The sequence below is a fragment of the Cornus florida genome, unplaced genomic scaffold (genome assembly GCF_030987335.1).
Source record: "Cornus florida cultivar Cherokee Brave unplaced genomic scaffold, ASM3098733v1 CherokeeBrave_3.0.0_Hap2_Chr10, whole genome shotgun sequence".
Lineage (NCBI taxonomy): Eukaryota > Viridiplantae > Streptophyta > Magnoliopsida > Cornales > Cornaceae > Cornus > Cornus florida.
Genome location: NW_026775580.1, coordinates 98,437,889 through 98,465,544, shown reverse-complemented (window position 1 = coordinate 98,465,544; position 27,656 = coordinate 98,437,889). Strand labels below are relative to the sequence as shown.

The following is a 27,656-nucleotide window of genomic DNA, read 5'->3' as shown; positions in this document are numbered from 1 at the left end:
TGCCCGGTATTTCTAGTGGTTCAAATGGGCAAAATTCAGTAAACAAAATGGACATAAAACATAAATAACCAAACACAATGTCCGTCGAACGTGCGCACTGAGACATAGGAAAGCTTAAATGTGAACTTTAAATAGTGCACATTCAAGCTTAATCCCAAATGAACGTCAAAAGCCAAAGAATCGATTGGTCAATGGTTTAAACGATGAGAAAGTTACAAAAACAAAATAGCATCACATGCATAATTATATTTATCTGGGAATCCAATTACGTTGTTATCAAAAATTCCAAATAAGTTTTGATTAAACATTTAACTAAAAAATAGAATCTGGTAGTAACAATACAAAACATCCAAATGATTAAAACAAAGCTTGTCTTCAAAAAGAAATGACAAAAAAGTATCTCAAAACTTTCTTATATTGCTAGTAATATAATGTCACATTTAAGAAGAAGCACCACTCCGTAGAGCTTGGGACTTCCTGGATCTGCTGCTAGTTGCCAATTGAGACTCCGGCTGTTAAAAAGATAAAAAGAAAAAATATCAAATTTATACTTCTATACCTCTCAACACCAATCTTCTAATTATATGCTATAAAATTTGATACATCAATAAGATTGATTACCTCCTTTTTGACTGCTTCTTCCTTCTCAGACAAAATCAATTCAATATGGCATGGTGATGACATATAGGCTGGCCAAAATAGAGAATACATTCATGTTGATATTTGAAACATAAAAATGCACAAACAATGTAAAAGCAAGAAATCAAACATACGGTTTATTCTTCCATGGGCACGGTATGTGCGGCGCCTCTGTTTTTGTGCTTGGTTCACCTGAATGTGCGATATGTAAAGAGAATCCACATCTAAACCTTTCACCTAGAGATTGATTAAGTTAGTAAAGAAAAGTTGAAGGCTAGTATTACTGGGCATCGATTAGTAATGAGAAATTTAAGGTCACAAACACTAGGCATGCACAGAGGAGTCGGTACCTCAGCATTACTCTCGGCATTCTTTAGTAAATCCAATATAAATTTTGCAGATTTGACAGGCCAACGACCTTGTCCATTGGAATGCCTATTCTTGGCCTGAGCAGTTCGACCAACACCCCTACAAAAGCGTGTGAATGGTATGGCCTGCTTGTGGGCCAGAACATCCTCCAAGTACCTCTTAGCCTTGGTCAAAGGCAACTTCCTGACAGCATGCGCGGTCTCCCTTGTGTTCTATTAAGTAAATATAACACACTGTTAGTTATCGATTAAAAATTAGAACATGTATATGGATGCAAAGATAATTGAACTATGGATGGCAAAGAAAGAAAAATCCTGAGTTATCTCAAGTGAACCACAAAGACCCAAATTTTGAACAAGAACCTACACAAAGAACTACCACAGGAAAAGAGTACTTCTAGCACCACAGGCATAAACCCAAAATATGGAGTTCCAGCAACTACTCTTGAAAAAATGTGGTCTCTAAATCAAAAAAAATATATGTAGAGTTTCAATTTTTAACATCTAAGAATCCAAATAATCCAATAATTTCAAACTGATTTAAGAAAATGACAACACGCATCAATTATTGAACCACTCTATAAAGTTCCGTCCATTAATAGTGTATATTTTTAAGAAAAGAGATTGTTCAATAGACAAAGGCCTTCATTTGATTACGATAGAACACTGCAGTTCCAGTATTTGCATCTAAAAGAGAAGAATTGAGAAAGAATAATCCAAAATAATCCATTTAGCAGGTGTAAATGGCAATGTTCCATCATTTACTGAACCTACAGTCATTTGAACAGATTCAGAGGTTCACCCAATAACAATGGCAATGATTTTCCTGAAGTTTACAAGAGTCCAGCTCACAAAAGGCAGCAAGACACTGCTTTTTTCATCAGGTTATGCGATCACAAAGTAACAAATTACAAAATTCCTATCACATTTACCCCAATTAAAAATAAAAAAAAAAATCCACGACAAAAGTGGATCATTTGATTCATTTATACCAAATTTCTAGTAGAAAAGCCTACAGAATTCTACTAGAAAACCCGATTAAAAAAAGGAAAGAAGAGAAGTTTACATGACAAAAGTTTAGCGATTGATTCATATATTCCAATTTTCTAGTAGAACAACCTACTAAATTCTACTAGACAATAGACTATGAAATTATAGAGAAGGGAGCTCCAACAATAATTTTAAAACATCAATTAATTTAATGAGATCAGGACAATGTTTCATCCAATTATTTCGAACTGAATTAAGCAAAAGACAGAAACCACATCAAATATTGAACCACTCTTCAAAGGTGCAACCTAAATAGTTTCAACCGTTAATGTTACGATATTTTTGAGTGCACGAGAATGTTCAATTGACAAAGGACCTCATTTGAATCTAAAAGAAAGACCTTAGAATGACAATCCCAAAAAAATACATTTAGTAGGTGTAAAAGAGAAAATGTTCCATCATTTACTGAACCTTCAGTCACTAAAACAGATTCAGAGGTTCACCCAATAACAATGGAAATGATATTCCTGAAGTTTACGAGAATCCAGCTCACAAAGGCACAGCAAGACACTGCTTTTTTCATCAGGTTATTCAATAACAAAAAATAAATAATTTTTTTTTATAAAAATCCTTCTACATTTAACCAGAACTAAAAAAGAAGTTTACATATGACAAGCGTGCAGCATCTGATTCAACTCCTCCAAATTTCTAGTAGATAAGCCTACAGAAAAGAGAACTAATACCGACACTGAACTATGAATACTCACATAAAGGAGATGCAACTTTAGAGCACCTCCAACAATAATTTTAATTTAATGAGATCAGTATCATGTTTCATCAAATAATTTCAAACAGAAATAAGCAATAACAGAAGACACATCATTCATTAAACAATTTGAACTACTCTTCAAAGCCACAACCTAAAGAGTGCCATCCAATATTGTTCAAGAGCAAGTGATACTGTTTAATAGACAAAGAGACTCATTTGATTACTACAGGACACTGTTCCACCACTCACATCTAAAAGAAAAGAACTTAGAAACAGTATACAAAAAATAAATCCATTTAGCAGAGGTGTAATTGACAATGTTCCATCATTTACTGAACCTTCAGTCACATAAACAGATTCAGAGGTTCACCCAATAACAATGGCAATGATTTTCCTGAAGTTTACGAGAGTCCAGCTCACAAAGGCAACAAGACACTGCTTTTTTCAACAGGTTATTCAATTACAAAGAAACAAATTATAAAATCCGTTCTACATTTGACCCAAATTAAAAAAGGACAAGTTTAAATTGCCAAAGTTCAGCATCTCATTTATGGATCACAAATTTCAAAGGATATTAAATTCTACTAAACACTAGACTATGAAGACTTGGAGAGAAAATGCAACTTTAGAACAGCTCCAACAATAATTTTAGGGCATCTATTAATTTAATAGATCAGAATCATGTCTCATCCAATAATTTCAAACTGATTTAAGTAAATAACAGAAGACAGGTCATTTATTAAACAATTTGAACCACTCTTCAAAGCCAGAACCTAAAGGACACTGTTGCTCCAGTACTCACATCAAAAAGAAAAGACTTGAGAAAGCCTGTCCCAAAAAATTCTTTTCAGCAGAGGTTTAAATGGCAATATTCCATCATTTACCCTTCAGTTACCAAAACAGATTAAGAGGTTCACCCAATAACAATGGAAATGATTTTCTTGAAGTCTACAAGAGTAGAGCCACAAAGGAAGCAATACACTGCCTTTTTTGTCAGGTCATTCGCTCACAAAAAAATATATATATATAAAAAGAAGTTAACATGACAAACGTTCGGCATCTAATTCATCTATCCCAAATTTCTAGCAGAAAGTCTACTGAATTCAGCTAGACACTGGACTAGGAATATACTCTTGGGGAGGAGAGGAGCAGCTCCAACAATAATTTTAGAGCATCTGTTAAATGAATGATATCAATATAATGTTCCATCGTTTACTGAACCTTCCTTCACAAATCACTCCAGAGGTTCACCCAATAACAATGCAATTTCATTTCCCTGAAGTTTACGAGAGACCAGTCCACAATAGGCAACAGATCCCTGCTTTTTTCATCAGGTCAACCAACAAAAATTGCTAGATTTCACAACATGACCTAGTTTATAAAGAAAAGTAACATATGAACCGTACGCAACCATAAATAGTGTGTCCATCACAAATTTACAATCAGCAACTACCAATTCACATTTCAATAAAAGGCCCAGATAACCATATCCAAACTATGGCGTACCACTAGCTATCTATCCAAAATCAATAATACAAGAGGAACAGAAAAATCAAGACAAGAAGTATATCATAATTATTGAAAATATTTGAACTTGAGTACCATCCTAAAATCCAAAACCTAATAATATATTGCATTTCCTACAACATATTCCTAAGAAAAAATACAAATAATAATACCTTGAAATGAACTCTGAGATCAGATCCTCTAGCCTTGCAGGCTGCAATACAAAAGACAGAGAGAAAATGAATACAATTACGATGAAACGTCGCAACAGATAACGATATACTCTACTGAAATGGATCAGATCAAAGAGACCAGAAATTAACTGCAACAAAGCAGGGGATATAATAAATTGAAGAGCTTGAAGCAGAGAAGCACTCACACTTGGTGGGATTGCTCGGCTCTTTTGAGTACTTCACCTGAAAGAACAAGAGAAAAGCATCAAGACTGTTCAATGAATATGGTTATACATATACACGCCCATATGTTATACATATATAGATAACAGAGAAGAAAGAAGATGGATGAATTTAGAGAGAGAGAGAGTACAAACCATGGTTCCGTCTGCTTTATCAGAAGAGCTGGAGGCTATGCATTAGGGCTTCGTTTTATTTTATAGGAAAACGAAACCCTAATTCCTGAGCAGTAGTTGAGTCATTTGGCTGGGCTATAGAAGGCCCATATGAGGTTATTATTATTATTTTTTTTAACTTCTTTTTAAAATTTTGGGATTATCCCAGTAGAGTAGTTGGGTCATTTGGGCTGGGTTTTATTATTTTTTAGTTCTTTTTAAAGTAGTAGTAGTTGGGTTATTTAGGCTGGGCTATAAGCCCACATGATAGTGGTATTTTCTTTTTTCCCCCAACTTCAACACCAGACTTTTTTATTTTGAAACTAGACCTTTTTATTTTGAAAGGTGAAAAAGTATTAATGGAGTACCAAATACTATACCTTCATTTGACAAAATTATAAATGACATCTTACATCAATAAAGTATGTATGCTCAAGCATTAAAAAATTTAATAATAATTTCAAAATAATATCCCATGCATCATGTTATAATTTTCTTATACGATAAGTTGTCTACAATTAGTATCATTAAGTCGCCAAATGACGAAATTATTGTTTTTGTTATTATTATCCAAAACCAGGAGTTGGGGTTTACAACTTCACGTGCTGAGTTATGCGGCTTGTGCCTTAAAACATACCATAGACTCTTCTTGTGCAAAGCTAAATTATGAAAACGATAAGTGAGAAGACAAAAGAAAAAATCCGCTTATGTGGTTCAATTGTGAACAAATTTTGGCTTGTAATGTGAAAAAAAATTGTGAACAAATTTTGGCTCGTAATATGAAAAAAAAAAAAAAAAAAATTCCCTTTTTTTGTTTTTTCTCTAAATTTCTCAAAATCACCGAGACAAAAGAACTTCTAAATAAATTGGTTGGGTGTGTTATTGGCCAAGACAAAAGAAGTTAAATTAAAAGTCAATATACAAATTAACTTGGACTAGTTTGCGACCGATTTTTTTTTTTCTCCCTCTCTTTCACTGCCAAATCAATTAAAACTAAAAATAAGTGGTGAAAGTAAGCTGGGTAAAATTTCTCTCTCCGGGGTTTTACCCATAGTCGGCAGAACGCCCAGCTCTCCAAACGAATGTGCTACTATTTTGAATCCCCCTTCCTCCTAATTTGCTAGGATAAATAAATACACACACATTATATTATCCTTAGACTTCTCTCCAAAGTTGGGAGGATGATGCATCTTTTTTCCATTTTTTATTAAATCATTTACTTCTGAAGTTTTCTTAATATATCTAATGAAAGACAATGCAATCCAATGGTAAACTCTCAAATCATTTTTTTTTTTTTTTTTTTTTTTTTTTTTTTTTTTTTTTAAAGTAGACAATCCGGGGCATCCACCAAAAAAGAAACAGAAGATAAAATATTAAATGTTTTTAAACACGTTTTTCGAGCTTATCATTGTCGCGTGTTGTTGAATGAGGTTTAAGACATTCGTATCAATTTTACTAAATTGGAGGATCTACATACATAAACTGTTTGTAGAGCAAATTATAAGCCACCTAGTGAATTTTTAATGGTTACAATCCGGAAAACCTGTATCGAACTAAAATAAATAGCTGGACATAAAACTTGAATACGCGGTGACATCTGCCCACTTTGGGAAAAGACCTTTCAACTTCTTTGCTGATTCTGTTAGATCTTGGTCTATTACAGCAACATCAATCCTTAAAGCTTCAGAACTGCTTGCCTGCAATTTCAACACACAAAATTGAGCATGCTTGGGAAAAAGTTCAGCTAAAGGGATTCAACTCAGACATACTCCACATGGACCATCTCCCAACAACATCAATGATCAATCATCTTTTATGTATAGATAAAATCGGTGTTGCACATACACGGTGAGAAGTTTGGGAGCGTCCAGAGATGACATTGAGTAAGGTCATCTTACCCATTATGGACCCTAATGATCGAGGGTGAAAAACGAGAGAGAACTAGCAGAGAATAGAATATACAAAACAAAGCCACCTAAACGGAAAACCCCTCTCTAGTGGACCATAACTCTCATCTCCAACCCCTTTTTCTCTCTGAAGATTTTTGCTTTCTCTCTCTCATAGCAAGAAGTTGTACAACCAGAAAAATCAAGATAGTTGAATATCTGAATTATACCAAAATTATAAAAACTATCTAATCATCCTAGAATTAGTTCAATACATATCCAGAATTAAAATAATTCTCTGCCATCCACAATTGTAGGTAAAGTACGCATTGAAGCACGTTACCATTGCCTTGGACTCTATTGGAACAAAGCATAAGGAGGATGCAAAATGGAGAAAGGAAAGCAACTCTTTTACCATTTCCTGTTAATAAAAAAAATTTATGGACTCACCAATGCCAAACGAAAAAGGTTGCACTTAATGAAGCACGCGGTTAAAAATTCAGATCATGCGTACACAACCAAAATGGCCTCCATTAACAACTCGCGTTTATCTTTAAATAGGGTAACATACATTATGAATATGATTTTTTTACCGAGTTGAGACTGGCACACCCACTTTGCCCCTATGAGAACTTGAACCCTCGACCTTCTACTTTAGAAGTTGAGGAAGTATCCCTGGTGGTGAATATGAATATTTTAAGATATGTGGAATATAATTTATGTATCCAACCCAAATTGTTTGAGAAAGGCTTTGTTTAGTCAAGTAACAGACCACATAGCTCCAAAACAGAATTGGATCTAGTGATGTACCTTAAAAAGAGGAAGGGTAATTTGCATAGAGGGTAGGAGGCGGAGAGGGCACACGAAATTAATATGGGATGACGTCACTAGAAATGATTTTGAAAAGTTAAATATTAGAGGTGAGATGGTTTTTAATAAAATAGAATGGAAAAGGAGAATTCATGTGGCTGACCCCATTCATATGGGATTAAGGCAACAATGATAATGATATTGATGATGAAATGCTTTAAAAAGACAAAGTAATATTGTGGATGCAACAGACTATGAAACACAGTAAGCTTTACCTCCAACCAGAAGGTCCAGTTCTCAAGGCCGACTCCACTAAGTCTACATATGTATGATGGTGGACCGCCATCCAACAATTCAGGAGCTGTACACAATTTCACAAAAATAAATATACAGTGAAAAGAAGTACTTTAAAACCTCATCCAAGCAAACAAGACAATATAAATCACCTGCAAGTATATTGTTCGCAAGTGACCAACTAGATAGTGGACCGGTGATATTAAGGACAGCAACCCAAACCTCTTTTAAGGAACTGAAAAAAGGAAAAATACAGAATGATATTTGGTAAAAAGAGTACAGAATGCTAGACTTAGTAATGAAGTTTGCAAGTACATCATATAAAGACCTCTTCTGTACATGTAATTTCACTTCCTCACAATTCAAAAAAAAAATAAAAGAAGGGTCAGTTGAACACTTCTCCATGCCACATCAGATGAAAGTACACTAATCCGACCCTATTTGCTATCATTCTAGGAAGAAAACTGGTTTTCAAACCATAGTATCATTTCTTGTGCTTCAATAAAAAGAAAAAGAAATAGTGAATTCCCAGTGTATGTCCCGCTTACTGGAGCTGCTAGGAGAGAAGACTGGTAACCTAACCTTCAGCATAATCTTGCACAAAGTGGTGACTCAGAGAATTCAACCCCTTCCTCACACTTGTCAATCTGAACTTTAAAATTGCACCAAGCAATTTTTTACTTAATAAAAATAAAAAAAATAAAAAAATAAAAAATTGCAGCAAGCAATAGCAATGCATCTGACAGCAGTATCCTAGACATTTTTTTTTTCCTTTTCCATTCTGCTTACTTATCCCAGTTTTCCCAAGCACACATTTGGGACACATACCAATATGTCTGAATGCACCATCTGATTTCCAGTTATCACATAACTACAAGGTTACCTTTGCATAAACAAAATCTATACAGAAGTGAAACAAGAATACAAAATTTTGAGCAGCATCAAGTTGTGAAGCTAAGTAAATTAGGATGAACTTTTCACTTACGCATGAAAGAAATTATTGTTAGAAATGTTGCATACAATTCATACATGCATATTTATGACTTAAGTTATGGAGTATGAACATGTCCTAAATTTTGGAGTATCAACATATCCAGGCATCTCAATGGCAACACTGAAAAAGAGTAAATAGTGAAACATGTAACAACACAGCTTATAGAACTCACCCTAAGTAAAATTCCAAGTGAACTCTCCGAGAACCCCCATTAGAAATCGTTGGTGGCTTATAAGTTGACAAATAGGGGAAATATCTATGCTGCTTCAAGATTTCATCACTTTTTGCAGGGAATGTCAAGCTGCTTGAAAACAGAAAAGACACAGGAAAAAGTGCCTGCAAAAAGAAGCAGACACTACTTTCATATTTCATGCAAGACATCAAAGAATTTGAAACTAATTCAGATTGAGCAATATAAGAAGAAATGATTTCTTCAAAGTTTTTTTTTTTCCTAAATATTTCTTCAAAGTTCGAATCAAAGTAATTTCCTGACGGTGAGCAAGATAATTCATCTCCTATCCTATAAATCACAGATAGAGAGAGAGAGAGCAAGTGAGCAAGAGAGACTCTAAAACTGCAGTTCTCGGGATCCAAAACCTAAGTTTAGTCACAGACTATAAGATTATATTAATTCAAAGAAAAGTACCAACAGAAGATAGAAGGATAGAGATATAAAGAGAGTTGATTGTTGCAGGTCACCAAACCAATGTAGTCAAGCTCTGTCCAATTGTTTAGGGTCATCTTGGTCATCAAATTATTATCCAACGAGATTTGAGAAATTTCTGCAACAAGCTCAGTTGCAGAACACCAAGTCAATCAGTCAGTGATTTTTAAAATGACAATTATCTATTAAATACAAACACATATCATGCATACTCAGATTTAGACCAGGAAGCACATACATGCTTAAAAGGTCGTTGTATCAGTGTCCACCACATATCAAACACAGAAACACGTCACACATAAATAAATAAAAATGTGCCTAGAATTTTTATTTTTTGTTTTTTTAACAAAAAAATAGAAAAGGAGATATGTAGGGAACACACATCAAGCATGCACGGACATTTGTCAGACAGCACGTGAAGTATAAAATGTGGGGTTGTTTCTAGAAAATTCCAAGAACATAGGGGTCAAAAATATAAAATATTAGGTTTAAAAGAAAGAGGCAAGTATAAGGCTGTGTTGTTTGACCATTCAATAGAAAAATCAGATTTATTATCTGCCATATCCATATCTTACATTTTTAGGGTATGTTGTGCCAGCTAGTGTCATATCGTGCATGTCCCATATCCATATCCGCAAAGAAAAAAAGATTATAAAATAAAATAACGACACTCAGTTTAGTGCTTCTTTTAACAGACAAAGTCAATATAATTCCTTACTAAGGCATAAAGTATAAACAAATCATCCAAAATGATGATTTGGCAGAATATTGGCATAAATTTTTTTTTTTCTTAGTTGGTACTCACACACCCATGCCTCCACTGAGGCTTGAACCCCTGACCTCCCTTTGAGAAGTAGGGGCTAGGTACCACGGGCTACTGGCCCGTTGGTTATTGGCATAAATTTAGAAATCACATACCATCCAGTTCTCCCGATGAAACTGACTAAAGATTTTGAAGGACGATTCTGAACCAATGTGCAGTTCCTTGGTCACTTCAGGTGCATATTTGAAGAGAAAAGGTAAGTAATTGGAGTCAACGACAGTAAAATCATAACTGGAGTCCATAATGTGATCTACATCTGTCAATCACAGAAGTAAAAAAAACTCTTTTAGAAGATACCATAATGAGAAATTTAGTAGTACATCCAAAGTCCAGAATTAGAACATAAGAGAAAAGTCCTGAACTGTAACATGCACATGCACATAATAGCAACTAAATATCTTCTTCAAAACTTAAGGAACACTGAGAGGCAGCAGCAAAGATGATTATGATTAGGATAAAATACCATCTTTCCTTTGCATAGAAAAACATCAAAAACCACATATTATTGAGTTTGTAATGAATCAAAATTAAAAACGATAATGGTCATTAACGGCCTAAAGTTCCCAACTTCTATAAATTAAAGTCTCTCTGCACTTTATCCCAGTAGGATGTTAAGTAATCATCATGTGCAATGCGTGTATGTGCTTGCTCAAATTACAAAGCTTAGCAAAGAAAAGAGAATAAACTCTACCAACAAGCCAGTGTCCTAGCGGTACCAGACCCCTACTTCCCAAAGGGAAGTCAGGAGTTCAAGCCTCAATGGAGGCATATGTGTGTGAGTACCAACTGAGAAAAAAAGAGAATCAACTCTCGTATGTCTGTAGAAACTTCGCAAGTTTAATCAGGGAGAATATTAATATCTCAGATAGAGAAAACAATTTTTTTCAAGTCATATTTAATGGCATAAACTCAGAATCCCAGGTCAAGAAAAGGCCCCAACTTCATATTTTTTAGCATATTTGATTCAATCACAAGATCACCACAGCGAGGGGAAATGTGTTTGCCTTTTATAGCCATTTATTATTTTGAAACTAGCAGGAGGACTGCTCATCTATTTTACAAATGTCATTCCCCTGTTTATATCAACACCATGAGGAAATTCGTTGTGCGTCTTATCTGGCGGGTTGACGTATAAATCTGCAGAAAAATAAGTAACTTCTGCCTATGTATGAGACACACAATAAGACCAACAAGAAGACCACAAAATTCAATGCAACAATTATCGGTCAAAGGTCAAAATCGAGAAAGGGATTTTTTGGAGGGTAGAGAATACTAAACCCGGCAGAAAGAGATTAAGCTTTGTTAACAACCAAATACTCCAAAAACTTAAGCTATTAGAGAGGGTGTAACTTAAATATTTAAATCCTTCAACACGCCCAATCACGTGTTTTAACTTTTAAATCAGGGTGACAGTGAGGTTTGAACACATGACCTACCATTCTCTGATACCATGTTTTTTTTTTTTTTTGATAAATAAAAAATTTTATAAAAAAACACTCCAAGGGGGAGCGGAACCCAAGAACGATACAAAAAGCCACTCAATCCTTCAAAGAGGATTCTCTGATACCATGTTAACAACCATCTACTCCAAAAGCTTAAGTTATTAGAGAAGGTGTAACTTAAATATTTCAATCCTTCAACAATCTTGTTCATTATTCAATGCTTAAAGTAGAGTGGCAACTAGGGCGGGCTGGATGTACAACTTGACCCAACCCGACATGTGAATTGTTCAACCCTAACACAACCTTAACCCGAGCTCTAACCCTAGTTACTCAACCCAAGCCCAACCCATCCTTGAATTTTTAAAATCGGGTTTGCAACTCGGGTTGAGATTTCCGGTTAGAAAGTCGGGTTAATTCAGGTTATCCACATGGCCAATCTCCACATTGAACATTTAAAGTGATCTTTGGTTAGCTTTAGATAAGATTTCTCCTAAGCACAAGAATAATAATAATAAAAAGAACTAACTTAAAGCAAATTTTTAGGAAATTAATTCTCCAAAATATTAACATACAATATATTAAAATTTAAGCAAAGGAAGTTGAAAAGAAAAAGGTACTCAGAATTTGAATATTATATATAATATATTTAAAATAAAAAAAATATGTATAAAAATAATATTAGAATTCGGTTTCGGGTTGGGCTCGGTTTGTTGGCACCTCAACCCAAACCGAACCCTAATTAAGTTCGGCTTGAGATTTTTCAACTCAAGCCTAACCCTAATTTTAAGTAAAAATAATTGCCCAAGCCCCTAAAAAGATCGGTCTGGGCTAAGTTGGGTTTGGGCTCGGGTTCAAGTTGGCCCGCCCAAGTTGCACCCCTACTTTAAAAAGGTTAAGCTATCATCTTGATAGCGAAATAATAGTGACAATTAGGCCACAACATATAAAATAAGGATTTTCAATAGGAATACAATTTTATAAAATCAAATCAGAGTTGTCATTATAAGCTTGCCCCACACCAAATAACAATTTACAATTCAAAGGGCCAAGTGGTGAAACAAAATCAATGTACTGTAACACAGAAACAGGCCACCAACAATCGTATACAAAAAGATCTCAAGTATTTGAACTGTTATTTCTTCAATACCTGCAGTCAATATTGTATGCTGAAAAACAACCCTTTTAGGTGCATCCTTGCTGTATGGAAAGAATTGCGATGACAAGGCCAAGGCAAGCACACCAAGATGCAACAAAAATTGCATTACAGATGATCTGGCTAACCAATGGCCAAGAACAGGTACAAGAGGTCCCACAGACCAACCAGTTACAGCTCCAATAATTGCTGCCACTATAACGTCAGGAATGAAAAAACCTGAAAGTAAAGGTTTAATTTTGACATCACATTTTAAACAATATGTATATAAATCTTTAAAAGCTGAAGTACTAACTAAACTTACTGCCTGCTTCCATGTTTTCATCATAACCTTCTTATAGATGACAACTTTTAGGAATCAAAAGTCTCAGATTAATAAATAGATGTTCCCCAGAAAACAGCTTCATCAGTTGTATTGGGAGAAAACTAATGATCATCAGTTGTTGTCTACTTAGCCAACACCCACAATACATGCGCTAAATATGACAGAGTTGCAATTTTCAAGAAAAGTATAAACACCATTTTAATTTATTTACAGCTACATAGCTGTCCAAGTGCATAATCACTTTTGTAAATGGTTCAGCGTAAGTCAAGGTAGCAAATATAAAATGGAAAGCGGGAAATTTGATTATGCGGATTGCAGATTCCTTTTCTTTTTCTTTTTTTTTTCTTTCTTTCTTTCTTTCTTCCCCCCATCCCCCCTCTTTCCCACTTTTCGGTAAGTTAAGATTCCAGAATATGGAGATTCCAGAATATGGTCAACCTTGTTGAATGTAAATGTAATAAATTTAAAATTACAATTTTATAGTTCTTTTCCTTGTAGGCGCTGCTGAGGCCGAAGCTGAAAACTGAATTTGAACGAGTTTGAGCCAACCAAAATACTAGTCTAGCACAATAATCCGCCATTACAAAATTCGGAGAATTTAAGCATCAAGAAAACAACTGATAATCACTGAAGTAAAAATATCATCAAATTTTAATAGCTCTATAAGATTAAAAAGACTAACCATAAGGAGGTGGAAGAGAACCCATCATGCCCATTTTCTCAATGAAGAATTGGATAAACAACCCACCAAAATAGACAGAGTATGCAATGCTTGGTACTAGAGGTATTACATAACATGCTGCTGACCTGAAAGAGAAAAAATTTAATTAGACTTCAACACTTAAAACAAGTTATTGAACACTAAGATTGTCTTTGAGAACAATAATGGCTTTATTTTCATCAAGAAAATAAACTGGAATCTCTTTATTTCCATTAAGGGGAAAAAATCTCTCTATTTTGAGACAACTAACAGCCAGCAACATCATACAGTCGGAGTTTTGAAATGATAGATCCTAGTATTTACATACGCCACAGAAATAAACATAAAATAACAGAACCGTCTCCAATTGCTACCTTAGTGATTGACGACCGAAGCACTTAATTGATAGCCAGTAGGAAATCCATGCAGGAAGCATAAAAACTGACAAGGAAAAAGTCAAGAAACCTCCACTCAGACCAGCTAGAAGATACGCCTGCTTTCATAAAGTTGTTTTAGCTATTTCTTATTTTTTTAATAAATAACAAATTAGGTTTCACAAAACCCATAAAAGAAAAGAACTCATGTGTGAGGTAAATAAAAATAAATTATAATGGTATCAAAGTACGCACCAAACTCACAAGAGCATAAAACCCAAATGCTCCCCAAAACCTTGCTTCATCAGCTAGTGCCTGCAAGATTCATTTGTCAAACCAGAATATCAATAACCGGGAATAGTAAGAATGCGACCCAAAGACGTGTTTAACTAACTCCCAGAAAGGTATGATTTTACCAGTTCAAATTAAAATTAGACAACAAATAGGTCCATTAAAGAGCTCCATCACCATGATGTCTGAAATCCATGAATGTGAAATATATACTGTAAATTTCTTAATTTCTGTTTATGCCAAGTAGAATACTCAAAAGTTCAAAACTCTATAAGGACCACATGATTACTCAATTTGGCTACAAAACAGATAAAATCACAACAAAGATGGGGAATATATTCAATAATGAAATGAATTTTCCAATGCTTATCGCGTGGCTAACTATTACAGTTAAGCTTTTCTAAGCACATTGAACAATTCAAAGGGCGTCGATATGATCTTATATATCTTATAATATCCTAAAACTCTTGAGTGATTGTTAAGAATGGGCTCATTAGAGAAACGAGCATTAGCTTTGGCTCAAGCTCAGCTATTCACTTTTGAAATGGACTTAAGCAACCTTACTAGCAACTTGGTTAGCTGAAGAGCTCAGCTTCATTTGACACCCTAATCTTATACTGGATAACAGTGGAATCAAGTTCAAGGTCACAATGCCACTGGTACAACTAATTGTGAGGTGTATCCTACATATTTTTTAGGATTTCTGGGCATCAAAAGTGAACAACTAAAAAGAGTGATGGTAGAAGCTTGATCTGTCAAGCGTGGGAATGCCTGTTAAAATCTGAGGGTAGATAACTCAAGCAAATAAAGTGGAGGAATAGGTTACCTAACCAGAACTGCTTGCATCAACCTGGACAGGTTGAACAGATAAAGGCCTTTTCCTACCATGGGCATTAAAAAGTAAACTATTGAAGATTTAATGGAGGAATCAGTGAAGGAAAATCTTTCAGTAATTGATGTTGTTTCCTATTATTGAAGATTTGGTGTTACTAGAGGAATCAGTGGAGAAAAATCCTCCTTAGTTCCTATTTTCTAATTTTTTTCATTCTCATAATTTCTTCTCCTATATAAAGGAGCCTCCACCATTGTATTATATATGAATTGAGAGAGTATTATAAAAGTGATGTAGCCCTTTGGGTTCTGTGCCGTGGATATAGGCCCTAGTGACTGAACCACATAATATCTGTGAGTTCTACTTGTTTTATTTATCTCTTCGCTTCCATTTTATGCTTTACAACATGCTCTCAAAGTCTAATTTCTCTTTCTAGATTCGGACCCCTAATTTGGGGTATTCCCTTAGCATCTGAAATGTTGCTAAGGGTTTCTCGGTGCTATTTGTGACTTGTTTGGGCTGACGGTTTGTTCAGCAGTAATGTTCTTCATCTTTGTCATGTCTCCAACAGTTTTTATCAACTTGTTTGGGCCGCTGATGTGTTCGATAGCATTGTCCTCGCCTTTGCCATATCTACAGCAGTTTTTTATTGACTTGTTTTGGTTGCCGGTGTGTTCGATAGCATTGTCTTCGTCTTTGTCGTGTCTCTTGCTATTTTTATCGACTTGTTTGGGCTACCGGTGTGTTCGGTAGCATTGTCATCGCCTTTGCCGTATCTCCGGCAATTTTTTGTTGGCTTTATTGGGTTGTCAGTGTGTTCATTAGCATTGTTCTTCGTCTTCTCTCTCTTCATCATTCACAGAGTTGTTGTTACCCGTCATCTCAATGGCAAGTTGGGCATTCATGCTCCAACTTGGGGGGGAGTATTGAAAATTTAATGGAGGAATCAGTAGAGGAAAATCTTCAATAATTGATGTTGTTTCCTATTATTGAATATTTAGTATTACTAAAGGAATCAATGGAGAAAAATCCTCCTTATTTCCTATTTTCTAATTCTTTCCATTATCATAATTTCTTCTCCTATATAAAAGAGCTTCCACCATTGTATTGTATATGAATTGAGAGAGTATTATAAAAGTGATGTAGCCCTTTGGGCTCTTTGTGCCGTGGATGTAGGCCCTAGTGGCTGAACCACATAATATATGTGTGTTCTACTTGTTTTATTTATCTCTTTGCTTCCGTTATCCTCCTTGTTTCCTATTTTCTAATTCTTTCCAGTCTCATAATTTCTTCTCCTATATAAAGAAACCTCCACCATTTTGTTGTATATGAATTGAGAGAGTATTATAAAAGAGATGTAGCCCTTTAGGCTCTTTGTGCTGTGGATGTAGGCTCTAGTGGCTGAACCATGTAATATATGTGTGTTCTACTTGTTTTATTTATCTCTTCGCTTCCGTTTTAAGCTTTACAACATAAATGATTACACATTACCATATCAAAGACATGCATGTTAGCTCATCTTTTAGATGAAAGAAGTTGATCCATCAGATGTTGTACAGAGTTGCTATTTATTATTATTATTATTATTATTATTATTATTATTTTGTGGCCACGACCCTAAATTCCCTAGTCCCAAAACTAAGATCTGATGTGAACTATATCATTCCATAAAAAATTGGAATGTATTCCATGATTTAATAAGGTTTGCACAAAAGGTGTACCTCCGTTGATGTTTTACGAGTAGAAACATCTTGAGAACGAGGAAAGGATCTCCAAAAAGTTCTTGGAATCAACAGACCAACAATTGAAAAAGGTATGAACATCATGAACGCCAAGTAGGGATGAGCAAACCTGTGTTATGCCAAGCAGGTCATCAAACTCCAAGCAAATTTCCAAGTAATAGCATTGTACACTAGAAAACATTAGCTGAAGCTTGTAAACTTATAAACTTCATGGCAAATTTCAACTTGATTGTGGAACTAATTTACAGTTGATTGACTTTAAAAATAATACGGTAATACCTCATTTGGAACTTCGACTCTAAAAGAAGAGTAATGTTGAATCTACCATCCAACCATAGTTATGGGTACATATCCTGCAGGATACATTCTGAAACCTAGTCTAATTTTATCTCCACCCACCAACCTGGTAGGTGTTGATTTTGCCTGGAAGATGAAAAGGAGAGAGAGAGAGAGAGAGAGAGGGAAAAAAATTATTTAATAAAGCAATACTTTATTGAGTCCAATCTGAGTTTCTGCTTCTTCTTTTTCTCTCTTTTTTCTTTCTTTAAATTTAAGGAAACTACTATAGGCACCAAGGATATGCAACTTACGTAAACACAGTAAATATAACGAACCACAAATATAAAACACAAGCCTACATGATAAACTTTAAACCAGAACACACAACTAGGGGACCAAGACCAACAGAAACAGAACTCCCTGAGAATTGGAGACTGCTATACCCCCCCTCCCTAGTCCCTACCTTGAATTCCTCAACTTAGCCTCACAACCACTAAAGAGAGGAAGTCTCAGTGAAACAACCACCTCAGTAGATGAATGATTGTGTGAAGTATATTTACTTGCGAATTGAGATGCAAGTTCTCCATTCCATTAGAAGAGAGGTTTACTTTCTCAGTTCAAACAAATCCACCCATTGACAAATTCCCAAGCTTAATTGAGTATATCAGTGTATTTGTTGATAATCACCCCTCCCTGTTATCAAACTTCTTTTGGTATTTTGTTTGAATTAACTTAATCCTACCTAAATGCCCCTATCTGTGCCACAATAATAGAAAATTATGTTGGAATCAAGACAAACAGGTACTAATTATGTCTTCTTTACTGTTTTTTTAAATAAAGATCCACACATGTTTCTAATTCTTTTTTCTGTCATTTTTGCTTTCAATGACAATCCTACCAAAGATATAATTTTACTTAATTTTGACATAAATTATTCACCAAAAACAAATAAAAGGAAAAAAATATCATTACTCACTACTCCTCATGGTCGTGGATCATGCACAAAGAAAAAGTCATCTAACAATTACTAGGCCACAAGGCCCTCAATTATGGAACAAAGAACTCTTCTTGTTAAGAAAATCAATTTTTAACAGATTAATATCAATCGTTACATGTAGACCGAAGCCTAAATTGCACACTTTCTAACAGAAAAACCTAGGATGAACACATCTATGCATGGTAAAAGTAAGATGTCCAACATTCATACCAGGCAAAATTTCTTAGAGTTGAGTAATTAAGAAAGAAAGAAACCCCTACCAGTTCATAGATTGACTACAGAAAAGCAATCTCAAGATGGCAAAAGTAATTGGGCAAATAACAGCAAGTATAACGCCAATAGCATGGAGCAATATTCCTGCAAATTTAGCAAAGATAAAACATTATACAAATATAATTCAACTAGCAGGCAGGCAGGACTAATTTCCAATAAAGAATTAGTAATTAAAAGAAGCATTTTACCTTTTATAAAATCACAGAAGGTCACAAACCAAGAGCATAACCCAATATTTGGTAAGTGCACCAAAAATGGCATAAGAAGATAGATGGCAACAGGAATACTGTGAAGTACCAGAGCTTGCCTTTTTGAATACAATATCTGAAAAGTTTGTAACAATATTAGAAAGATAAGTGTTGCTTATCACTTAAACAAACACTTATTTAATGATTAATGTGTTATCATATAAATCAGAAAGAAAAAAAAAAGTTTTAAACATCAAATCATAAAAATGTAGATTGTAGCATACCAAGAACCATGATAAGTAATCAAAGAAAACAGCTTGTTCATCATCTGGAATATCAGCAGCAGCTCTAAGTGATTCTCTTTCGTAGGAATTTCGTAGCTTAGAAGAGTTGGCAAAGGCCTTAATCACACTGAACAAATTGTTCCCCCGTGCCTGGATGCTTCCGGGTCTGCTTCACACAGATGTGAATGTATCAGAGGAAGTACCAAAGGAAAGTGATTTAAAGTTCCAACTAAGTCAACTGTACCAAATAGCAGTTGAAATGCATACAATAGTCTTTCCACAGTATCAGAGGAGGTGTGATAAAAATAACCACCAAGGAGAAAGATAACATCCAGTCCAGGAATGTCGCCATAATCATTAGCGAATATTCTGTAATCTGTATCTCCAGGAATAACAGGAAAAACATCCTGCATTTGAAAAATAAAATATTCACAATCATACCAATTATACAGACCCAGAGTCAAGTATAGCCCAACCAACCAAAAAAGAGGAAAAGAAAACCATGTTAAATATAACTGAAGTGGTAATGGAACTACTTGCACTGTTCCAAACTCATTATGAATGTAACAACAGTTGGAAAGATGATATCCAGCTGATGCAAAAAAATAAAAAATAAATAAATAAAACAGTAGATATAGTACAGAAGTAAGTAGAAATAAACTTTAGTGTTCCAGCCTCATACTAAAAGTCTATAATTTCCTAATAGGTTGATTATTGTCTGAAGAAAGGTAAGATCAAGTAAAGTTTCCAATTGGCAAAGAATATTCAATGACTTCATTTATGGTAGTATGCCATTTAATATAACCTTGCCCGCAAGTCATTATCTCACAAACTCGTTCAATAAGAACCTAAAAGGGCAGGTCAGAGTGCAGTGCCATGCTTCCAGGCCGTTAGGTTCCAGCATCTGATTGAGCACTGTGGATGGCACATCAACTCACCTTTGACACAGTTGCTGACATGCTTTTCACATGACCCAATCAGACGCAAGAACTTGATGATCTGCACACAAGGAAGAGCATCTAACTATAATCCAATATAAAATTTTGGTATTGCTAAGATCTAATATTATTTTGTTCTGACGTCTCCAACAATGTGTTAAATTCAAATCTAAATAGCCGTAAAAGCAACTTCTACGGTGATTCATATATATTTTAAATTTATTGAATTCAAGCTTTCATATTAACCTGCACGTTAGTGAAACCATAACCATAAACAACTTTGACATTTAAGTTCCAATACACGTGCCATGCGTTATTATGCTTTTAGAATCTAAGTAGCTTTGTGTCATAATTTTTACTACTTATTTATCAGTTGCATATCTTTTGCTGAATTCTTTCAAGTAAGAAAGATCTACACATTCACTTCAAAATTAATTTTCAATACCTTTAAATGCTTCCATTGGACCAAGCTCATCACATGTGATGTGAGATCTAAATTTTACACATTCACGCCCAAAAATTAGCGCTTCCAGCATTAACTAGTATAAGTTGTTAATAAGAAATGCATAAAGAAGTAAAGCTAAAACCTGAGTTGCGCTATTTGCCATAGGATGTAAAGCTGATTGTGCATAGACATGAGAGGGCCAAGACCCAGGTCCAGATTGGCAGACCACATCTGTTAAATGAACAGTTTATAAATCAACAAAAAGGAGTATAAGCTTCAAGGCAATAGCAATATAGCATGACATGGTCGGGAGGGTAGACTGTATCTACAGGGGTGAAGGGGAAGAAGGGTCATTACCCAGGGCCACGCTAAACAAGGGTGCCGGGAGGGTAGACTGGATACAGGCCTAACATTTGACATTATGCGCACAAAGTGGCTGCTCTAATGATTCGAACCCATATTCTCACACTTGATTGCCCAAGCACTTTACAAGAGCACCAAGCAATGGCCTTTATCGAAAAACAAGGAAGAAAAGAAAAAAAAAATTAGTTTGTACCCCCAACACTGAAGAGAACACTTTCCTACGGTATTTTTTGTAATTGAGCAGATGATGCATTTTTAGAGGTCAGTTGCTCAATCACATCAATCTAAAGCCTAAGCCATAGCTCTAATATAGTACATTAATTTTGCAGTCAAAACAATTACTTCACAGAGATAGATTGCACTGGGTCAGTGGCCAGTGATAAAGGTAGAAAGGAAATTGGGAGAAAAAAATATAACTATATTAATCATTTATGAACAATCATGCTTCCATTCTTTCTGAAGTTAATATTACCATCTAGTAATCATATGAAATAAGTTATATGTTCATTTAGTATATGCACTCCACAGCAGGATTAAGGTAATGGGTCCCTTCCTATTTCCACACCAATAAAGAACCAAGGTCTACCAAGAAGATATTTGCAGTCCTAACTAATAACATCAGCGTTCAGCGTACAACAAACACTTCAAAAGCATTTGCAGAAGTATATATAATCAGTAGACGGAATCCTACCAGGCCCTCCTGTTCCAGATGCTTCAACATTTATAAAAGCCCCGATTGTGTCACGCCATTTGTGTGTGGTCATGAAGCCATGGGAAGCCTGAAATATCATGAGCAAATAGTCTGTCATCAGATTATATGCACCAGAGTTCATATATCTATGCCTCTACCCAGAGAAGATCATCAGGTTATACAGACTTCTAACACTTCTGTTATCTTTAAATAGACACTCTCCTACCTCATTCTTTTTATATATTATCTATAATATTTTACATATACATACAAAAAGATATTTGGTTTCTTAAGATGTTGCTACAGACAGTCATGCAATGTACAGTTTAAGCATATTAAATTTTTTAACAGTGCAAAAAGGATAAATTGCTTTTTTTTGTCTTGTGGACAAAATACATTTGAACCTTAATGGTAATGAGATAATACAAAGAATATGCCAACACAAGACGAAATAGATCTTATATTTAAGGAAATTCTGCTTTTGACAAAATATAAATAACATGAAAAATGTGATTAAAAATGAATCCACAGAAAAAAAATGTTTGGTTTCATTTCAATGTATTATGCCAAACGACACCAAAATAGAATTCATTCAGAATTTCATGTTATATAACAAACACCACGGAATTGGTATAAAGAATAAAAAAAAGCTAATAACGACAAAATGATAAAACAAACTTTATTTAGATGCAAAGATGCACCTATTATGTAATTAAGTGAGCTATTTTAAGACTGCATGCAGATTCAAATTAAAAGAAATCGGATTGGAGCCATAGTGAGGACAAGGTGGTGATGCAGAAGTTGTCAAAATAATGTCTACCATATTTTTAAGCTTCTTTATCGTACAAAATAAATCATGGCCAACAACAAATATATTTAATATAAAAAATGTACGTGTGGTCCCACATTACACGATACAATTCATTTTAAGTTTTTAACTAACTATAGTAGATATTAGTTGACGAGTGATTACGATTAAGTTAAAAAATAATAATAATAATAATAATTGAAAACATAGTTTGTTATAGCTAACAAAAATATCAATTATGACCAATCAGGTTCAATGAATAATTATACTTCAAATGGACACGGCCATCCAGGTATTTCTATTTATAATGTAGTAGTAACCTAGTTTGCATTTGGTGGTGTATATGGCTTGAAAGAAATAGGTACTTCGAAGGAAAGGAGACTCCTATGGGGGAGTTAAAATTCTCTATTATTAGCACTCTTTTTTGTTGGGTTATACGGAGATATTGTAAATCCATGGAGGAGATAGTTGATTTTTTTGGACTCTCTGAGAGTTTAGAGGCCCTACTAGGCCTTGTGTATTTTCTGAGGGATGCGTTCCCCCTTTGAACGCTTCTTTATACAATCTTTACTTATCAAAAAAAAAAAGTTTAGTAGTAACCTAGTCAAAATCGCAGGCAAACTTTGGGTGGAAGTTAAAGAAAGGCAAAGGAATAGGAATTAACTTCACAACTATGTGATCTATATAAGAAATACTAAAAAGATAAAATTTTCTAAAATGACAAAACTTAAGTGGAAAGCCTGAAAGGATACAGAAGTCAAAAATAAAAAAAAAGAAAAAACAGAAAGAAAGATAATGGAAAAAGAAAATATAGGTAAGCAGCAAAATGTACATATATGATAACTAATGTTAAAAGGTCACTGAATCTGCAAAAACATTCACAATATCAATATCAGACAGGCCCAGCTTGCGGAAACACCAGCCACAAGGGCTGATTTGGGATGTGAAGCATCATCACCATGATCCACAACCTATCACTTTTGGTCGTGAATGCCCCTGATGTTTCATTTATATTTTTATATATTCTTCATAATCATTTCAATTCTACAAACATGTCCTTTCACAAAGAAATTTAGTCACATCCTTGATGTAATAATCCTCATTGCATGGTTACAGTGTCCCCACCAAGTAATTAAACTCAATTTGTCATAATACTTTGCCTTTTACTGCCAATTCTCTTCTAGTATCAAAGTAAGATCCCAACCATTTCTATTTTAGAAGGATGGTAGTATGATCACAAATTCATTAAATCAAGAGAGAAGTTCTAAGGTGATACCTTTTCGATGGATAATGCACATATAGCAAAAGGTTAAGAAATATTTTTGAAGAAAAGCCATCCATTAGCACCATTCTGGCAAGGTAAATTATTGTAACAGAAAAACAGAGCACTCATGTTTCAAGTATAAAGGTATAAAATTCTATGATGAAACCAAGAAGAAAACAAAATTCAAGTATTTGTGCATAAACCTACTTTATCTTCTTATACCATGTTCTTACAGCTGGTTGACATAGGTCCAAGATCACATGGAAAATTGGAAATTGTTTGGACCAACGATCGCCACATTAATGTCCTGTTATCAAACTTAGGTCATTGATTAAAATTCTCTCAACAACCAAGTTTCTCATATTGTAATATCTAGGATATGACAAACAGATCGCTTGAACAACAGAGGATGACATTAAGTGCTCAAAAACATGCATAAGAACTGTTTGATATTTAAACAATAATCATCGAAATGAAATATTCCTTCCATACTGAACAGTGTAAATATATTTTACCAACATAAAAAGTTCTTCAGCACCGTTGAATAGAAATATAATTGGCCGAGGAGGAGTCCAGCCCAAATCAACAGTAAGCCTTGCTATTTCCAACATTGATGCTACAAAAGAAAAAATGATACAATAAAGAGAGACACATCTAAAATATTTCTATAAAACAATAATAATAATAAATTAGAAGAAAAAAAAAAATTAAAATTGAAAAGATTACTAGTAAACCCCACCAACACATGATCCACAATCACCAGCGCCTGGAGAGCCAAGTGGACTGTCAAAATGGCCATTCACTAAAACTGAAGGATCAGTGTCTTGTGAATCTACAGAAGATATCCTGTAGCTCAATCCAAGTTAGTACAAAATGTCATTTGCTAACAAAACCATAATATGTTTACAGTGATGCAAACCATTGTATGCCAGACACATTGATAAATTGCCACTTAGACTATAGAATATAAAATATAAAAAACTAAGAAGTATTGATGATTTGTATAATCGTTTTTCACAGTTCATTGGTAATTGCTCAAGTATGACAGTAATTTCAGCACCTAAAAAAGGCATAATGGAGCCAGTATTTTTCTTCAGTGGGGCCATTTACCAATTAAATAATATATTAATTTTAAAATTCAATGATATCTAAATAGATTAAATAGCACATAGAGATTGTAATAATTGATTTTTTTTTCTTTCAAAATATTAGAAAATTTGGACTGTAAATAGTTATAAGAGGAATATATAATTTGTTTTTACAACATGTCGTTTCTGATATACTGAAAAGTTTTTCACTATTACACAATCCTCACCTAGTCAAGTGGCTTGGGGCTTGGATTGATAAGTGCTGGGTAACTCGATAAAAAGTAATCATGCAACAGAAGGGAGGTCGTGATCATACTTTATTATTTATTATGAAATTTGCCCCTCAATTTTCAATATCCGAAATTGGCCTCATCTTACTTTTGTTTTATGATAATAGAGGGGCCAAAATTTATGAAGCCCAGAAATTTCATGATATGTTGTTTACCCACTATTATATTCAAATTCACTGAGGTTAGCCCATATGACTCTACCCAGTGAAAGGTACCTTTTGATATCAGATTAACGTTTTTCTTTCATATATGACTCACTTAATGAGAAGAAAAATGCCAAGAATTTTTGTTTGAGGAAAACATTTATCCTTTTAAAACTAGAAAGAAACTAGTAGAATTGCAACTTCCAGTGAGACCTACGATTGGTTTCAACTGCTTTGAGATGGATGATTAAAATTTATACTTCAGCAACTGTACAAGAATGACAAAAGTAAAGGGAGAAGTGTTCAACTCTTAACCATTTCAACCATCAACATTCCTACTCAAATGATGAATGGCTCAATTTTTTTCAACCCGAACGTAGTGGTATCAACTATGAAAGACCTAAAACTTCAAGAGTGTTCTTTATTTGAACAAAATGAACAACATGTTTTTTGCTGATCAGATGGCAACCCACTAATTAGAAAGTGATTCCCAGAATGTTTGTCGCTGTACCTAATTTTAGAAAAATGGATCCCAGTAATAATCACTACAAGGGTGTATGAATTTTAAGGGGGCACACATCATACAACGTGCATTGGGCAATTTATTAAATCCCATTCTAGAACATACCTTACATGGTCAAATTTCATTAATTAATTTTCTTGTAGCATATTTTGGGAAGATTGTGTAATACTTTTTTTTTTTTTTCATAATTGATTGTGTAATACTCTCTCTCTTTCTCTCTCTCACACTATAATTGAGTTCAAAATTAAAACTACTAAAGTATCCTGTCATAAATAAATATTGGATGAAATAATATCAGATGTCCTAATGTCTCATAAAATTTACCCAAAAGTTCCTCATACTTAATCTAATATGCCAAACAATAGCATGATAAATAAAAAATAAAACAAAGTGAAGTACCTCATAACAATATTTGTGTGGTTTCTATATGCAAAAGATAAGCTGTGGCCTAAAAACAACATGTTGAAGGTACCATTGACAGTGGTTTCCTCGATCTCTATCCTACAAATAAGCCAATTTCAGAGCCAAGTTATGAAAGGAACTAAACAAAATTTAGAAAAATAAAATAAAACAAAATGTACAATTAAAATTAAGTAACAAATTGCATAACCTTGAAAAATGTTAAAACCAACCTTACATTGGATCCAGCTCTCTCCTTTATCATTTCCAACTGAGTTTTAATATATTCGGCAGCATCTTTTAAACCCCTACGCCCTTCCTATCAATATTCATACCAGTTAATTGTTTAACTCAAAACAGGGAATGAACTTTCTTCTATTAATCCACTCAAAAAAAAAAAAAAAAGGATGAAAGTCAAGGCAACTAATTCACAATATCGTATTGGACCCATTTTGGGGTAGATTAACGGTCTCAGCTCTAAAAAATTGATAAATTCGAGATTCAATTATTATTTTCTATTCAAGCGTAATCCAAAACAATTGCTCTTAGTCACCAACTAGAATCAAAAGTAACAAATTGAACAAGAAGTAGAGATATATATACGTATGTATAACTATACACACGTACAGTGTGTGTGTATATATACACACATACAGAAGGAGAGATAAGCGGGTGATATATACGGACCTGGCGACCATCGATCTCACTGGACAACACACGTACGTGCTCGATGGCTCTGGCTTCGGAGAAGCGATCAAGTGGGGCGTCGATATCAAGGGGTTTGATGAATTTCATGTGGATTACCGAATACACTAGAATTGACATGAGGCCGTATAGAATCGATAAATGTAACAATAATTTGAATCCGGCGATGTCACCGGAATTTAATCTGAAGACCATTTTCGAACCCCAAGTCGACTCCTTTGACCGATATAATATATATATATATATGATAAATATATACCTATTCAGAGAGAGGTTGAACCTAAACGATGACCGAGAGCATGAGAAGATGCCAGGTTTTGGCCGTCGAGGCAGTCAGAGGGCTACAGAAATTACAAATGGTTATGGAGCCAATGTCTTGCGTCATTTGATTCTCTTCGCCGACTTCCTTTTTAAATACTCATTAATGCTCGTTTTGGCACGTTAGTTCTTGAAGTTTCTTTTAACCATCCGTCACCCGATTGAAAAACAGCAATTTTTTTCTTTTTTATATTTTATTTTTTGCTTTTTCCTTTTTTTTTTTTTTTTTATCTCCTTGAGAGTACCATTTTTTTCTCATTTTTTAATGGTGATTCTGACAGTGGGAGAATTATGAAAGTTAAATGGGAAAAGTGCAAGAAAATGAAAATAAAAATAAAAATCCTAAACTATCATATTTTTATAAAATACTTCGTAACTCCTTACTCCTAACATTGTAAAACATTAAACTATATAAATAAAATAATTTGCAAATAATATTCCAATTACTTGGGCTTTTGATAACCATTTTTACTTGGTGTTTTTTTTCTGG

The 27,656-nt window shown here is 34.3% G+C and overlaps 2 protein-coding genes and 5 non-coding genes across 7 annotated transcripts; all 7 read right to left on the bottom strand.

Annotated features, from left to right (window-relative positions):
* Nucleotides 1-212: 212 nt before the first annotated feature.
* LOC132276225 (large ribosomal subunit protein uL22y) lies at nucleotides 213-4,942 on the bottom strand. The gene is made up of 7 exons (XM_059777564.1): nucleotides 4,823-4,942; nucleotides 4,652-4,688; nucleotides 4,446-4,486; nucleotides 990-1,220; nucleotides 774-876; nucleotides 622-689; nucleotides 213-512 (listed from the first exon to the last, which is right to left on the bottom strand). The coding sequence occupies exons 1-7, from the start codon at nucleotides 4,823-4,825 to the stop codon at nucleotides 441-443; spliced, it is 555 nt and encodes a 184-aa protein (XP_059633547.1). The 5' UTR covers nucleotides 4,826-4,942; the 3' UTR covers nucleotides 213-440.
* Nucleotides 1,755-1,885, bottom strand: LOC132280650 (small nucleolar RNA snoR74). Its single transcript, XR_009471655.1, has one exon. It is a non-coding gene; the product is annotated as a small nucleolar RNA snoR74 (small nucleolar RNA).
* LOC132280651 (small nucleolar RNA snoR74) lies at nucleotides 2,446-2,577 on the bottom strand. Its single transcript, XR_009471656.1, has one exon. It is a non-coding gene; the product is annotated as a small nucleolar RNA snoR74 (small nucleolar RNA).
* LOC132280649 (small nucleolar RNA snoR74) lies at nucleotides 3,082-3,211 on the bottom strand. Its single transcript, XR_009471654.1, has one exon. It is a non-coding gene; the product is annotated as a small nucleolar RNA snoR74 (small nucleolar RNA).
* LOC132280652 (small nucleolar RNA snoR74) lies at nucleotides 3,633-3,757 on the bottom strand. Its single transcript, XR_009471657.1, has one exon. It is a non-coding gene; the product is annotated as a small nucleolar RNA snoR74 (small nucleolar RNA).
* On the bottom strand, nucleotides 3,965-4,094 carry LOC132280648 (small nucleolar RNA snoR74). Its single transcript, XR_009471653.1, has one exon. It is a non-coding gene; the product is annotated as a small nucleolar RNA snoR74 (small nucleolar RNA).
* A 1,265-nt stretch (nucleotides 4,943-6,207) lies between the features above and the next one.
* On the bottom strand, nucleotides 6,208-27,455 carry LOC132276224 (uncharacterized). The gene is made up of 21 exons (XM_059777563.1): nucleotides 26,831-27,455; nucleotides 26,377-26,462; nucleotides 26,144-26,245; nucleotides 24,440-24,546; nucleotides 24,216-24,316; nucleotides 21,629-21,716; nucleotides 20,717-20,805; nucleotides 19,459-19,598; nucleotides 19,192-19,357; nucleotides 18,908-19,043; nucleotides 18,707-18,803; nucleotides 17,150-17,279; nucleotides 14,561-14,620; nucleotides 14,306-14,424; nucleotides 13,914-14,038; nucleotides 12,901-13,125; nucleotides 10,407-10,567; nucleotides 8,997-9,160; nucleotides 7,983-8,065; nucleotides 7,812-7,897; nucleotides 6,208-6,537 (listed from the first exon to the last, which is right to left on the bottom strand). Exons 1-21 carry the CDS (start codon nucleotides 27,041-27,043, stop codon nucleotides 6,394-6,396), a joined length of 2,622 nt encoding a protein of 873 aa, XP_059633546.1. The 5' UTR covers nucleotides 27,044-27,455; the 3' UTR covers nucleotides 6,208-6,393.
* Between the last annotated feature and the right edge of the window lie 201 nt (nucleotides 27,456-27,656).

What these genes read in the sequence shown, in the direction of transcription:
- LOC132276225 (XM_059777564.1), bottom strand. An exon ending in ATCTCAGAGTTCATTTCAAG is followed by an intron (nt 1,221 to 4,445) that starts GTATTATTATTT and finishes TTTACTTAATAG; the next exon opens with AACACAAGGGAGACCGCGCA. An exon ending in ATGCCGAGAGTAATGCTGAG is followed by an intron (nt 877 to 989) that starts GTACCGACTCCT and finishes ATCAATCTCTAG; the next exon opens with GTGAAAGGTTTAGATGTGGA.
- LOC132276224 (XM_059777563.1), bottom strand. Translation starts at nt 27,043, where the DNA reads ATGGTCTTCAGATTAAATTCCGGTGACATCGCCGGATTCAAATTATTG. An exon ending in TGTAGTCAATCTATGAACTG is followed by an intron (nt 17,280 to 18,706) that starts GTAGGGGTTTCT and finishes GGCATAACACAG; the next exon opens with GTTTGCTCATCCCTACTTGG. An exon ending in TTTATGCTCTTGTGAGTTTG is followed by an intron (nt 14,425 to 14,560) that starts GTGCGTACTTTG and finishes TTATGAAAGCAG; the next exon opens with GCGTATCTTCTAGCTGGTCT.